The sequence below is a fragment of the Mauremys reevesii genome, linkage group 2 (genome assembly GCF_016161935.1).
Source record: "Mauremys reevesii isolate NIE-2019 linkage group 2, ASM1616193v1, whole genome shotgun sequence".
In the NCBI taxonomy this organism is placed as follows: Eukaryota; Metazoa; Chordata; order Testudines; family Geoemydidae; genus Mauremys; species Mauremys reevesii.
The window spans coordinates 114,095,720-114,110,443 of NC_052624.1; the positions used below are offsets into that span (position 1 = coordinate 114,095,720).

Below are 14,724 nucleotides of genomic sequence, written 5' to 3' on the forward strand. Positions count from 1 at the left end.
GCCAGGGAGGTTGAAGTGTTCTCCTACAGGTTTTTGTATATTGCCATTCCTAATATCTGATTTGTGTCCATTTATCCTTTTCCTTAGAGACTGTCCAGTTTGGTCGATGTACATAGCAGAAGGGCATTGCTGGCATATGATGGCATATATTACATTGGTGGATGTGCAGGTGAATGAACCGGTGATGGTGTCGCAAACTGGACAGTCTCTAAGGAAAAGGATAAATGGAAATAAAAACAGATAATAAAAACATCTCTAGTTACATTAGCTAGGATACAATTCTTTTTTTAGAATGAATGTGACACTCTTATGTATCCTGGCATAAGCCAACCTGTGACTGATTTCCCCTATGGGTAGTTTATTTCACAACTGTCCACTAATATGTTTCTTGTACCTTCTGAAACATCTGGAATGGTCCACTGTCCGTAACAAGATACTGAACTAGACAGAGCACTGCTCTGGGCTGGAATGGCAATTTCTATGTTCTTCTTCTAACTCCCCATGTATCACCTATAATTTAGCTTTTAACCCCTCTATTCCATTTAAATTGGTTTTACAGAGGTCTCTAATGACCAGCTACTGATTGTCTAAAAGCCTGTTTTTCTGCCTTATACTCCTTTATCCTTTTCACTCTGCAGCCTTTGACATTGTAGGCTCTTCAGTATCCATGGTCACTGTCACTCTCTGCCGACTGTGACCACTTCTTGTTCATAATCTCCAAAGATACAAACTCGGGGAGTTTGTGAAAACTCTTCTACTCCCTCCTCCATACTCCACAGGCTGGCAGGGCCGGCTCCAGGCACCAGCATTCCAAGCTGGTGCTTGGGGCGGCAATCTGCAAGGGGCGGCAGTCCCTGTTGTTTTGCTCCCAAGCAGCGTGCCAAATTGCCAGGGGCGGCTTCAGCTAAACATAGAAGCTGCCACCAAATTGCCCCCGCTGCGGAAATGCGCCTGCTGCCCTAACAGCACACGGACTGCCCTCGCCCCCCACAGCGGCAATTCGGTGCGCTGCTTGGGGCGGCAAAAACTGTAGAGACGGCCCTGCAGGCTGGATTCCTTTATTTTCCAAAATTGCTTTCCTGAATTCTAATACTTTTTTGCTGTTGTGTTCTGTAAACTATATGAATTCAAAATGAACAATTAAATGAAATTGACACAAATTCACTGTTTCACTAATGTTCAGAAGCAGACTCTCAGACATGCATTCCATAGTGAAATGAAAGTAAGTCCTTAAAAGTGCAATTCAGTGCCCCACCATATACGGACCTCGACTATAATTGGCAGACCTGTGAAACACGCCAGTTGGAATGACACGCTGGGTTAATGTTCTAGCCTTTCACTGTCAGAGACTTAGCTATAAATTCTGACTTTTAGGTCACATAGAATAATTAATTATGGCATTTGTTTATATCACAAAGCCATCATATGTTTGGGCACAATAGGATGTTTCTGCTTAAAAACAGTTGAAGACTGGAAGAGTAGGGGATATTGCAGGTGGGGGCTGAAGTGGATTAAGAATGCCGCACATACCTGCCCTCTCTGTGCTTGGCTTAACAGCTGTGTTAGTTGCTCAGTTTCATGAGCATTGCACCAGTGAAAATAAACACAGGACCTAGCGGTTATGTAGGCTTTTTCCCATTCTGATGTAAGCTGTAGAGTTCTGCACAGAGTTCATATCACGGGCAGTTGGGTTTTTTTGGCATATTTGAGCCAGATTCACTCTGCCTAGAGCAGGAAAGTACCAAATGCAGTCAGGGCTGGAGCATGGTACTGTTTCCTCCATCATCCTCCCTAGAATTTTTGCCAGTCTGGGCAACTCTAAAATCCACCAGGGACTTCATGGGAGTGCTCTCAGTGGGGGTGCACTGAATCAGTGTGTTCCCAGCCACCTTGGTCATGCAGTGCCACCCACTATTAATGCTCTGCTACCTGGTGGAGGGCAGGTTTCTGCCATTTCCCACATCACAACTGCCCTCTTTGCAGACTTTGCTGCTGTGCATTCCCTCCATTCAAAGCCAGTGTCACTTTGGGGGAAGGGACCTGCCATCGTGAGCTACTTACATCCTATAAAACCTCTAGAGGTTTCTGCCTGTGTTAAAAAGAAGATTGTCTGCTTCTAAGAGGATTTTAATTAAAGCCAGCTATTAGGAGGTACTTTGGATTTGTTTGTACTGCATCTGTTCTGTCACAATTTCTTTAGATGGGATTGTAATTTCTCAAAGACACTGAACAAAAGATTCATATTATCATTTTGTGTGTAATTTATAGCAATGGTTATAAAACAGTGACAATCTGCTGTATAGTTTATATAAACCTTTAATTCAACCTTGTATTAAGAAATTGGTAGTTCTGTTTAAAGCAGTGGTGCAAAGCCTATTTGGTGAAGAGGGCTGAATTCTGTTTTTAATTATAGTCTGTGGGCTGGGCTATAATTTTAGGGCTCTCTACTTTTTCTCCCCCCCCCACGCCCAAGATTAAGGGTAGAATATGGCTTTTATGTAGTAAATAAATATTTAATTAGGGCTGTCGATTAATCACAGTTAATTCACGCAATTATTAAAAAAATTATTCTGGATTAATTTTTTAAATTGTGATTAATCACAGTTTTAATTGCACTGTTAAACAATAGATACCAATTGAAATTTATTAAATATTTTGGATGTTTTTCTACATTTTCATATATATTGTATTGTGTGTTGTAACTGAAATCAAAATGTATATTATTTTTTATTACAAATATTTGCACTGTAAAAATGATAAACAAAAGAAATAGTATTTTTCAATTCACCTGACAAGTACTGTAGTGCAATCTCTTTGTCGTGAAAGTGCAATTTACAAATGTAGATTTTTTTATTACATAACTGCACTCAAAAACAAAACTATGTAAAACTTTAGAGCCTACAAGTCTACTCAGTCCTATTTCTTGTTCAGCCAATTGCTATGACAAACACATTTGTTTACATTTACAGGAGATAATGCTGCTCGCTTCTTATTTACAGTGTCACCAGAAAGTGAGCATTTGTATGGCACTTTTGTAGCCAGCATTGCAAGGTATTTACATGCCAGATATGCTAAACATTTGTATGCCCCTTCATGCTTCGGCAACCATTCCAGAAGACATGCTTCCATGCTGATGAGGCTCATTAAAAAAAATGTGTTAACTAAATTTGTGACTGAACTCTTTGGCGAGGGGGGGGAGGGGAAAGAATTGTATGTCTCCTGTTCTTTTTACCCTTATTCTGCCATATATTTCATGTTATAGCAGTCTCAGATGATGACCCAGCACATGTTGTTCGTTTCAAGAACACTTTCACTGCAGATATGACAAAATGCAAAGAAGGTACCAATGTGAGATTTCTAAAGATAGTTACAGCACTCGACCCAAAGTTTAAGAATCTGAAGTGCCTTTAAAAATCCGAGAGGGATGAGGTGTAGAGCATGCTTTCAGAAGTCTTAAAAGAGGAACACTCTGATGCAGAAACTGCAGAACCCGAACCACCAAAATAAAATAAAATAAAAATCAACCTTCTGCTGGTGGCATCTGACTCAAATAATGAAAATGAACATGCGTCGGTTCACACTGCTTTGTATTATTATCAAGCAGAACCCGTTAGCAGCATGGATGCATATCCCCTGGAGTGGTGATTGATGCATGAAGGAACATATGAATCTTTAGGGCATCTGGCATGTAAGTATCTTGCGATGCCAGCTACAACAATGCCATGAGAATGCCTAGTCTCACTTCCAGGTGATATTGTAAACAAGAAGTGGGCAGCATTATTTCCTGCAAATGTAAACAAACTTGTTTGGCTGAACAAGAAGTAGGACTGAGTAGACTTGCAGGCTCCAAAATTCTACATTGTTTTATTTCTGAATGCAGGGTTTTTTTTACATAATTCTACATTTGCAAGTTCAACTTTCATGATGAAGAGATTGCACTACAGTACTTGTATTTTTCAATTTACCTAATACTATTTATTTTGGGGTTTTTTACAGTGCAAATACTTGTAATCAAAATAATCAAAAATAAATATAAAGTGAGCAGTGTACACTTCGTATTCTGTGTTGTTATTGAAATCAGTATACAGTAACTCCTCACTTAAAGTTGTCCCAGTTAACATTGTTTCATTGTTATGTTGCTGATCAATTAGAGAACATTGTTTAACATTGTTTCATTGTTATGTTGCTGATCAATTAGAGAACATGCTCGTTTAAAGTTGTGCAATGCTCCCTTATAACATTATTTGACAGCCGCCTGCTTTGTCCACTGCTTGCAGGAAGAGCAGCCTGTTGGAGCTGGTGCGGGGTGGGAACCAGGGTGGACCGGTAGCCCCTCCATCAGCTCTCCGTTCCCCTAAGTTCCCTGTGCGGCAGCTGCCCAGCAGGCTATCAATTACTGGCAGTTCAGCTGTCCCTCCTCCCACTGCCATGTGCTGCTCCTGCCCTCTGCCTTGGAGCTGCTCCCGGGAGCCTCCTGCTTGCTGTGCGAGGGGCTAATGTCAGGGTGTCCCTCTCCCCCCTGCTCCTGCCTCCCGCTTACCCCATCTCCATATAGTGGGGATGGGGGACACGAGAGGGTTCAGGACTGAGGGAGCTTGCTGGTAGCAGCTGATGTTTCAACTTGCTGATCTACTTAAAAAGGCAATGTACTTAGAGTGCGCTCAGCATACTTAAAGGGGCAATACACATCTCTCTCTCACACACAGGTGTGTGTCTCTGTCTGCCATGCTGTCTCCCCTCCCTCCCTCCATTTGTGCTACCTTGTAGAGTGCGAGGCTACATTAACAACAATGTGTTAACCCTTGAGGGCTCAGCTGTTCTAGTTCATCATTTAGCAGTAAGGCATTCCCTGGGAAATATCCCACCTTCTGACTCCACCACCTCAACCAACCACCTCAACCAAGCTTCACAATCCTCATTGCTATGTACGGTATTAAATTGTTTGTTTAAAACATATATATATATATATATATATATATATATATATATATATATATAGTGTGTGTGTGTACAGATAGATAGATAGATATAGATATATAGTCTTTTGTCTGGTGAAAAAAATGTCCTTGGAACCTAACCCCCCACACCATTTATATTAATTCATATGGGGAAATTGGGTTTGCTTAACACCGTTTCTCTTAAAGTCACATTTTTCAGGAACATAACTACAACGTGAAGAGAGGAGTTATTGTATTTGAAAATGTAGAAAACATCCAAAAATATTTAAATAAATGGTGTTTTATTATTGTTTAACTGGGTGATTAATCACAGTTAATGTTTTTAATCAGTTGACAGGCCTGTATTTAATTATTTGTTCAGTGCCTTGTTATCATATTCAACTTCACTTACATCACTCTAACCCCTTCTCCTTCATATCTGCTCAAATGATCAACAGTGGGACAGTTAATGTTGACATCCAAGTGTCATCATTGGGCTTTAGAGCTGACACCCTATTGAGATTAAGAAGCAGGGGAGTTCACACCTCTGAGTCATTGTTTCAGGCTGTCTGCAGACTCAGAAACACAGCACTGCATTGGTTATACCTGCAAGGGCCGCTCTGCTTTCAGGACGTTAACAAAAGTAGCTGTAGCTGTAAATGTTAAGTCAGAGAACCCTCTCTCTCCAAACTGTCTTAGGATACTACCCCAAATTCTATGTGACTCTGAGAGACTTCACTCCACCTCAAGTACGTTCCACAACCTTTTATAAGAACATGAGCTTTGATTGTCACTCAGTCACCAGCTGGAAGTAGTTACTCAAAAACTCCTTGGGTTTGACTCCCTACTATATGTCTGTAAAACATAACCATATTTTAATCTGTTCCATTCAGAAGGAACTTCTTTTGAGACAATAGGTGATCCAGTGCGGATCAGGACTGTATTGTAATGTATACATGCACAGGAACTGAGTTAGGGCAGTGCTGGCAACCTTAACTTTGTCATTTCCTGACTTTTGCATGTCTCATTTTGCAACCTTGGAATTCTTTTGTATTTAATTTTGTGCATTCTTTACAAAGGAAAATGAAGCAACAAAGACTTTGTGCTATGTTTATCTATTTTGCCAGACATCAGTGGAGAGCTCTGTAATGCATAATATGTGCAGTTGGTGAGACAAGTGCTCCTGCCTTATTTCATGAACCCCTTTCTATGGGCTTATCTACACTTGAAATCCTACAGCAGCACAGCTGCACTGCCTATGCCGACGGGAGTGGTTCTTCCCTCATGGCAGGTCTACATTAAAAACTTGCATCATCACTTGCACTGTAGTGCTTCTGGTGAAGATGCTCTAAGCCAGGGGTCTCAATAATGTGGCCTGCGGGCCGCATGCGGCCCATGGAGTTATTTGCTGCAGCCCACCAAGCACCCCGTGCCCCCCCCCACAACTGGAGTTATTTCCTGCGGCTCCCAAGCTCCCCTCACCCACCGCCCCCCCAGCGCACCGCGTCCCTGCTCCTCTGCCTACCTCTAGGTGCTTCCCGCTGCCAAACAGCTGTTTGGCGGCACTTAGCACTTTCCAGAAGGGAGCGGGAAGGAGCGGGGAGCTGCACGCTAAGGGGAAGAGGTGGGGCAGGGGTGGGGATTTGGGGAAGGGTTTGGAATAGGGGCAGGAGGGGGCGGAGTTGGGGTGGGGACTTTGGGGAAGGGGTTGGAAGAGGCAGGGCAGGGGCGGGGCCTCATGGAAGGGGTGGAGTGGGGTGTGGGCAGAGGGGGAGGCTTTTGTACTTTATATGAAAAGGTGTCAGTGATGCGTCCCTCAGGCCAATGTACTAGTAGTCCTCATGTGGCCCTCATGGTGATCTGAGTTTGAGGTCCCTGTTCTAACCTGATGGGGGAGAGCTCACCCATCTGTTTAATAACTCTGCCTCCATGAGAGGCGGTAGCTATGTCATCGGGAAGGGCTCTCCTGAGCTGTCTACACCCTCACGTAGGTCGGTATAACTACGTCACTCAGGGGTGTGGATTATTCACACTCCTGAGTAATGTAGTTATACTGAAGTAATTCTATAGTGTAGACAGGGGCTCAGCATAGCTAATCCAGCTCTCCACAAAGTGGAGGTCGATGGAAGAATTCTTCCTTCTACACTGGGAGTTAGGTTGACTTAACTATGCTGCTCTGGGAGTGGATTTTTCACACCCTTGTGGGATATAGTTAAACCAACTTAATTTTCTAGTGTAGCCCGGCCTCTTTCAAATGGAATAAGGCAGCACTCTTTTGGCACCAATACTTATTGCACTGAAGAAGGCAGTGCAACCTCACTAACTCAAGAGAAAGGAACAACACTGCCTAGGAACTTTCCTAATCTTAGGCCAGGTCCATACTAGGAAATTAGGTCATATAACTACATTGCTCAGGGGTGTGAAAAATGGACACCCTTGAGCAATACAGTTAAACCAACCTAACCCATGGTGTAGATAGCGCTAGGTCTATGGGAGAATTCTCCTGTCAACCTAGCTACCGCCTCTCAGGGAGGTGGATTACCTACACTGACAGGAGAACCCCTTCCCTTGGCGTAGGTAGTGTCTTCACTGAAACACTGTTGGGGTGCAAATGCACTGCTGCTGGAGTATTTTAAGAGCAGACCTGCCCTAAGCATTCAGAGACAGAAAAAACAAACAAACAATGGCAGTTTAAGTGGTTGCATTACAAAAATTCAGTGCGTATGCACAAAGCAGGGTTTTTTAAATGTTTATAATGTTGACAAATCACAAGCAGTTTTCACCAGAACACCAAAAGTCACCTCTGCAAGATAGGGAATACTGTCACTTCCTGCCAAATGTTACATTTGACCATCTAACACCACTTCCAGGCTCAGGCTGCTCAAAAGAAAGGTCACAAAGATGTGTTTTATAATGGGGAAAGTATATATATTTTTATTCTCCCCAATCTTTAAAAATGGCAACATCATTTTGATTTAAACTTTTCAAAAATATTGCTCCCAGGCTGAGAACTTACCTTCAGAATTTCAGCCAGTTATGTAAGTGATTGGAAAAAAATATATATAAGCAGCTCCTTAGAGTGGAAATACTTGGGCAACTTAAATATAGCTATCACTATATACTCTGCCTATTACAAGAAAATATTAAACTGACAGACTTCAAAATATCTAACCAAATTTTTTTTTGCATTTTAATTCTTTCTGTTGACACAGCTACTAAAAGACTTTTCTATGGTTGTGATTGTGAGCTTGTTTGTTACTGAGAAAAAAGGAATATGAAATTATATATTGATATATCAGTAAACTCAGAATACTTTGTAGGGTCCTGTTGGGGAGGCTGGACAGCGTGGGCCAATGGGACCAAAGGTAACTGATATAACAGACTACATTTGAAAGCCAGAATATTTTTGTGTTTTGCATTTTCCTCTTTAGTTTGCCATATTTAGAGTAATTCAGGTCACTTTTGCTTTTGTTCTTTTGCACCAAAGCTTTCTCTCTTTAAAAAACAAACAAAAAAGTGCTTTCTGGTTAACATTGACATGTCCTAAATACCATGGGCCAAATTTTTCTTTCAGTAGCAAGGGTGTAATTTTTGCTTTAATAGCATTATTCCAAAGTAGTGAGAGCAGTATTTTGCCCTGAGTGTTTAGCTAAACATGTAGTTAAATGCAATATGTAAGCCTTTCATTTCCAAATGTTATTTATTTATTAATTTTCCAGGAATATATCAGTTTTTATTTCAAGAATTTAAAAACGGGTGAAAATCAATGCAAAAAACTATCATGGTTTTCCAGGTAAATATCAGGTTTAGTACTGGGGGTTGGGAGGACAGAAAGAAAGCAACCATTAGGCTCTGTCTACACCACTACTTATATTGGCAAAATTTATGTCACTCAGGAGTGTGACTATTCCACTCCCATGAGCGACATAAGTTACACTGACATAAGCGCTAGTGTGCACAGAGCTATACCGATGGGAGAGCTGTCTCCTATCGGCATAGAGCGTCTTCACCGCGCACGCTGTAGCAGCACAGCTGAGGCGCTGCACATGTAGACGTGCCCTTACAGAAAAGTTTATTGTTTATGAAACCGTTATATCCCCATTGCAAAAAAACTTCTTTTTACAAAACAGTTTACTGTTGACTTGAGCAGTTACTCTTGATATAAGGTCTTCAGTGTGAATTCCGAAAGTCCTGGCTCGTGTAGACTCACAGCAGCTTTTTCAGAGAGTCTCAGCACTTCTCAGCTCACTCCCTGGGCCCATGGAGATTGGTGTGATCTGTTCCCAGCCCAGGGAGAGGAGGGGGCTCTGTCCAGCTGGTGAAGCTCTGTGCCCTGGGGTTCCTCTCTAAGCCCAGCTACTCACTGGGGCCATCTTGGGGATGCAGGTGCCTATTGAGGAAGAGGGGGTTGCCTGATAAACTGGCAGTGGGTGGGAGGGAGGGGATTCCTGGCAGGGGGGAGGGAGATGGGTGGAAAGGATTGTCCTGCGAATGTGTGTGTGGGGGGGGGAAGGGGACCAGACTGTATGTCCTGGGGCCATGCTGAAGAGCTGGGATCAGGAGGGGCCAGTTCTCAGGGATACAGCTTTCCCCTGCCTATCTCACTCCCGCACTGTGCAGCTGAGAGAGCCACCAACTGGCAGTTGTTCTCCTCTGCACAGGCATGCTGAGGAGGCCGGCAGAGAGTCGGTGATGTGGGGAGCTAGGTCTGGGGAGTTTGAGCAGCTGAAAAATCCAAATTCTGAATTTTTCAAAACCCAGGAATTTTTTGGAGGTTTTCAGTAAAAGCCAGGGGCCCTAGTTATATGTACATATTGTATAGTATCTCAATAAATAAACACCAAGGCCAGAACATTCTAACTTGAGAGCCTAAGGATAGGCACCTTAGTTTATATATAGGCACCTGCGTAAGTAGCCTGATTATAGAGAAGCTGCACACATACAATGCCTATGGAAGTCAGAGAAAGCTGCAAGTGCTCACCACCCCAGCAAATTGGAATAGTCAGGGCCAGATCATGCTCAGACCCTGTAAGGTCAGTCTGAATAGGACTTAGAAAAGAACATGAGGTTCCCCTGGTGGCATTTCCTCTGAACTCTTCAGTCAGAGCATCCAGCCTTGCTTATCCTGACTAGCAATCACCACAAATCCAGTTCAGGACGTCTTAAAGCTACACTTGTTGCATAAGGAAAGAGAGGAATCATAATGCAAACATGCTAGAATAATATCACTAGATGGGCAATAATAGGTGATTTTTGTTGGAAGGACTGGCTGTAATATGGCAGGAGAAATCCGTTGTTTTATCCCATTGTGTTTTGGCTCAATGCAGTCCCTCTTTGTCCTTTGTTAGCTCAAGGTTACATGTTACAGCTCCCAAAATGTGTGGGTATCTGAGTGCCAGGAAGTGACTCTGTGCTTTCTAGAAAAACCTGCCTTTCTTGTCTTCCAAAAGACCCACCGCTTGTAACCACAGTGACAGAGAAAGCTAGGATGGTCTGTGATGAAAGAACTGGAATGGGATTTACAAGATATTTCCAGATTTCCTATGTGACCCTTGGGCAAGTTACTTAATCTCCCTATGCCTCACCTCCTCATCTGTAAAATGGGGATAATAGTTGGTTGCCTCACAAGGATGTTGTTAGGATAAATTCATTTATATGTGAAAAGAACAGGAGTACTTGTGGCACCTTAGAGACTAACAAATTTATTTCAGCGTAAGCTTTCGTGGGCTACAGCTCACTTCTTTGGATGCATAGAATGGAACACACAGACAGAAGATATTTATACATACAGAGAACATGAAAAGGTGGAAGTATGCATACCGACTGTAAGAGTCCAATCAATTGAGATGAGCTATCATCAGCAGGAGAAAAAAAACTCAGGCCCAGATCCTCAAAGGTATTTAGGTGCCTAATTCCCATGGAGTTAGGCACCTAAATATCTTTGAGGATCTGGGCCTCAGATACTAATGGGATGTGCCTAGATGAATAGGTGGTCACGTGTCTATTATATTTGTCTCCCAAACCTGTTTTGCATGACATACCTTCCCCTCAGTAGCCAGCAGAAATGGACAATAAGCCATTTTCTCTTGGATTGCTGTTTTTCGGTCTGACATAATCCTGTTAGTCACTTTATGGATTTTAACACATTGACTATTACCCCCCTATTTAAAACAAGCCTTTGGTTGACAGCTCTTGAGTGATTTCTGCCCAGACAATGAAAGTAATTTACTCCAGTGCAAAGTGGGTATAAAGTGGATGTACAGTGTCACTATTCTGAGCCAGTTGTAGGGTTTTGCACCCACTTTTCACAGATGAAACTGGTTTTCATTACCATGTGAAATCAGATGCAAAATGCTGTTTTCATGTACTCTGAGTGACAAAAGGCTCTAGAAATCCAACTAGAAATCACATGGAGTTTAATGTCCAACTAAGTGATAAGTTTAGTACAACATAACTCATATTTTTAGATAGAGCTATCCATCCCAGATCAATTATGTGACTTAAATTCATAGCACAGGTGTGGTCATCTACCATAGTGACCCTAATGTTCTGTTTCCAGCTGATAAGTAGGTGTCCAAAATCTGTTTTTATGGATAATGAGATCATTGATTATTATGAAAAACTTTTTTTCCACCAGAAGCCAGTGAAGTCTAATTATCATGAGTAAAAGCATTCCTAAAAGAATATTTTTGGAAGATTTTTCAGCAAACTCATTATGTCTCAGGCCTGATTCATCAATGCATTATTTCTATTTTAAACTGGCATAATTTTGTTGAAATCAACATATTTCCATTCTCTCTGTAAGGAAAGTGGAGTTACACTACCATAAAGCTGTAGTAATGCAGAGCTGAAGAGAGCACTTTATTTAATTCTAAAGAAGCAAGAGTTTTTTAAATCACTGTAGTTGTACTGCATTTTGATATTTAACATGACTTATGTATCTGCATTTCAGGGAGAAAAGGGGGATACTGGTCCACCAGGTATAGCAGGTTTAAAGGTGGGGAACTCATTTAACTTGATTTACAAATGTGTTGTTTTTTCTGCTTAGTTATTTTCTTTATGCACTAAAATGATGGTAAATGTTGATTACATTGACAGAATTCTAATTATACACATACACACAATTCCCAGGGATGTTTTGAAGTACCTGAGTTGAATTATCATTGTCTGTAAACTGTGTGATCTGTTGACTGATGCTCTGATGTTTAAAATATTCTGGGTCTGATTCACTATTGAGTTACTCCAGTTGTACACCAGTATGACTCCAGTGTAATCAACAGAGTTATGGTGGTGTAAAACTGGATTAAAGCAATGACTAATCTGACCCTCTGTTTGCTGAACTTTTATCACAGTTTTATCATAAAGCACCTGCTTGTTTTAATAAAACAACATAATGTATTGGCTGCTGCTTGTTATAAATTCCATCTGCTGTACATATTTTGAATGTGCAGCAATCTGTATGGAGATGCCATTTCTGTACAATCAGAGAATACATTTCTTAAAAACACATTTCATTAAGACATTTGCCAGCATGCTAATTAAAGACAATGTACGGATGTTTAGGAAAGTTATCTTGAGCTCTTTTGTTTTCTGCAAGGATCTAACTAATTTTCTTGTGTGAACTATAGTTGAAGAAAGTGTTCTGCTTTATGGCCCTTCCTCCAGTAATTATTACTGAATGATGTATGCAGTTGTGATAAATAGTATTTTAAAGCATATTTCCAAAGGGCATAACTATTGTGAATGAGGTGACTACAAAGCTATGTACAAAATAAGCTATAGGAGTCAATCTGTTCAGTCCATAAATAATAAAACTACCTTGGCAGATAACTCATCCTCTTAGAGCTGAATAATGTACTGGAACCTTAAAATTTTGTCTATTAGGAATGAAAGAAGTGTGGGGGGCGTTATTTTTATTTTATTTTATTTTCATTTGCTTACAGGAACTCAGTGTTCAAGTGCCCAGTAAGACAAGCAGAAATAAAAAACTATAGGACAGTAGTTACTGAACAAGTGCCAGTTTCAGGAGTGATATAATGTTTGGCTTTGTCTACACTAACACTTTTGTTGGCAAAACTTTTGTCAGGGATGTGAAAAAACACACCCCGACCAACATAAGTTTCACTGCCAAAAGTGCTGGTGTGGAGAGCACTATGTTGGCAGGAGCGGCTCTCCCACCGACATAGCTACCACCGCTCATTGGGGGTGGTTTAATTATGCCGGCAGGAGAGCTCTCTCCCACCAGCATAGAGTGGCTACACGGGAAACCTTACAGCAGCACCGCTGGGCCAATCTGAGGTCTGTAGTGTAAACATAGCTTAAAAGATGTTAAGATCTGAATAATATTAAAAATGTGACATTGCCATACTGTACTATTTACAGTGTGAATTATGTTAACTAAAATCATGTCTTTCTTTCCCAGTTAAACTTGAGTAAGAAAAAAAGTTGGTGAAATTTTTGAACATTTGTTCCAACAAGAAGTGAATTAGCAGCTCTTAGTCCTAACCCATTTCATCTGCACATGGGCGAAACTCACCCAGTTGAGGAGGTCCCCCAAAACCCTCTGTGCTGACTCAACCTTAGGGTTGATGAGTCACTGATAAAACACCACCACTCAGCTGCATAGCACCCAGCATATATACTGGGTAACAGCCGACAGACATCCTGCAAGCTGTGTGGGAAGTCCTGTTCACCCCATATAGGCTGGTGCAGAAGGTGGAGATGGGAACTAACCTGGGGAGATTTCCTGAGATCTGTGATTACAGAAATGCAGTTACACACAAATGATAGGGAAGGACTTCTGCAGGTTTGTCGGCCCACTCTGCCCCCCAGTGTTTCACACACTTTGCTCATACAAAACCTGTTTGGGCTTTCCAGAGATGAAGTGACTTTCACTAACAAATCGGAAATGGGCTACAGACTCTTTTCTCACTTGTAGAATTGCTAGAACGCTGTTGAACCAGTATGTGCAGGTTTAGAGACGTTTACTTCATGTGGCTACTTAAGAGAAAATGGGTAACATTTTCAGAAGTACCTAAGGGGACATCTGCACTGCAAACAAACAAACAAAACCCAAACCCCACAGCGGCGAGTCTGAGTCCAGGTCAACTGACTGAGCTCTCCTTATGGAGCTAAAAATAGCAGTGTAGACGCTCATGCTCAAGCTGGAGTTGAGCTCTGAGACCCAGTGAGTGGTGGGAGGGGTTCAGAGCTCGAGTTCCAGCCCCAGGGGGAAAATCTACACTGCTATTATCATAGAATATCAGGGTTGGAAGGGACCTCAGGAGGTCGTCTAGTCCAACCCCCTGCTCAAAGCAGGACCAATTCCCAACTAAATCATCCCGGCCAGGGCTTTGTCAAGCCGGACCTTAAAAACCTCTAAGGAAGGAGACTCCACCACCTCCCCAGGTAACCCATTCCAGTGCTTCACCACTCTCTGAGTGAAAAAGTTTTTCCTAATATCCAACCTAAACCTCCCCCACTGCAACTTGAGACCGTTACTCCTTGTTCTGTCATCTGCTACCACTGAGAACAATCTAGATCCATCCTCTTTCGAACCCCCTTTCAGGTAGTTGAGAGCAGCTATCAAATCCCCCCTCATTCTTCTCTTCCACAGACTATTCTTAGCTCCGTAGCTCAAGCCCCTTGATCCAGGCTCTGAGACTAGCTGCTGTAGGGCAGATGGGTGCATTGGTTGGTTGCAGTGTTGTCATACCCCAAATCCCATTTAAAAAAGTGAGTTTGGCATTTAGGCGCCTAAGCCCCATTGACCTTCAATGAGATTTAG

At 42.0% G+C, this 14,724-nt stretch overlaps 1 protein-coding gene across 9 annotated transcripts in view; it reads left to right on the top strand.

The window, feature by feature from the left end:
- COL15A1 (collagen type XV alpha 1 chain) overlaps nucleotides 1–14,724 on the top strand; it is a 276,139-nt gene that overhangs the window by 195,559 nt on the left and 65,856 nt on the right. For 8 of the 9 annotated variants that reach the window (XR_005594255.1, XM_039525414.1, XM_039525413.1 and 5 more), the window contains 2 exons: nucleotides 8,258–8,302; nucleotides 11,890–11,934. Coding sequence is in view for 8 of the 9 variants with exons in the window: in XM_039525414.1 (XP_039381348.1) it covers nucleotides 8,258–8,302; nucleotides 11,890–11,934 (90 nt within the window). In the remaining variant the exon portion in view is untranslated. The remainder of the gene's footprint in view (nucleotides 1–8,257; nucleotides 8,303–11,889; nucleotides 11,935–14,724) is intronic. The other variant, XM_039525418.1, reaches the window with a different exon arrangement.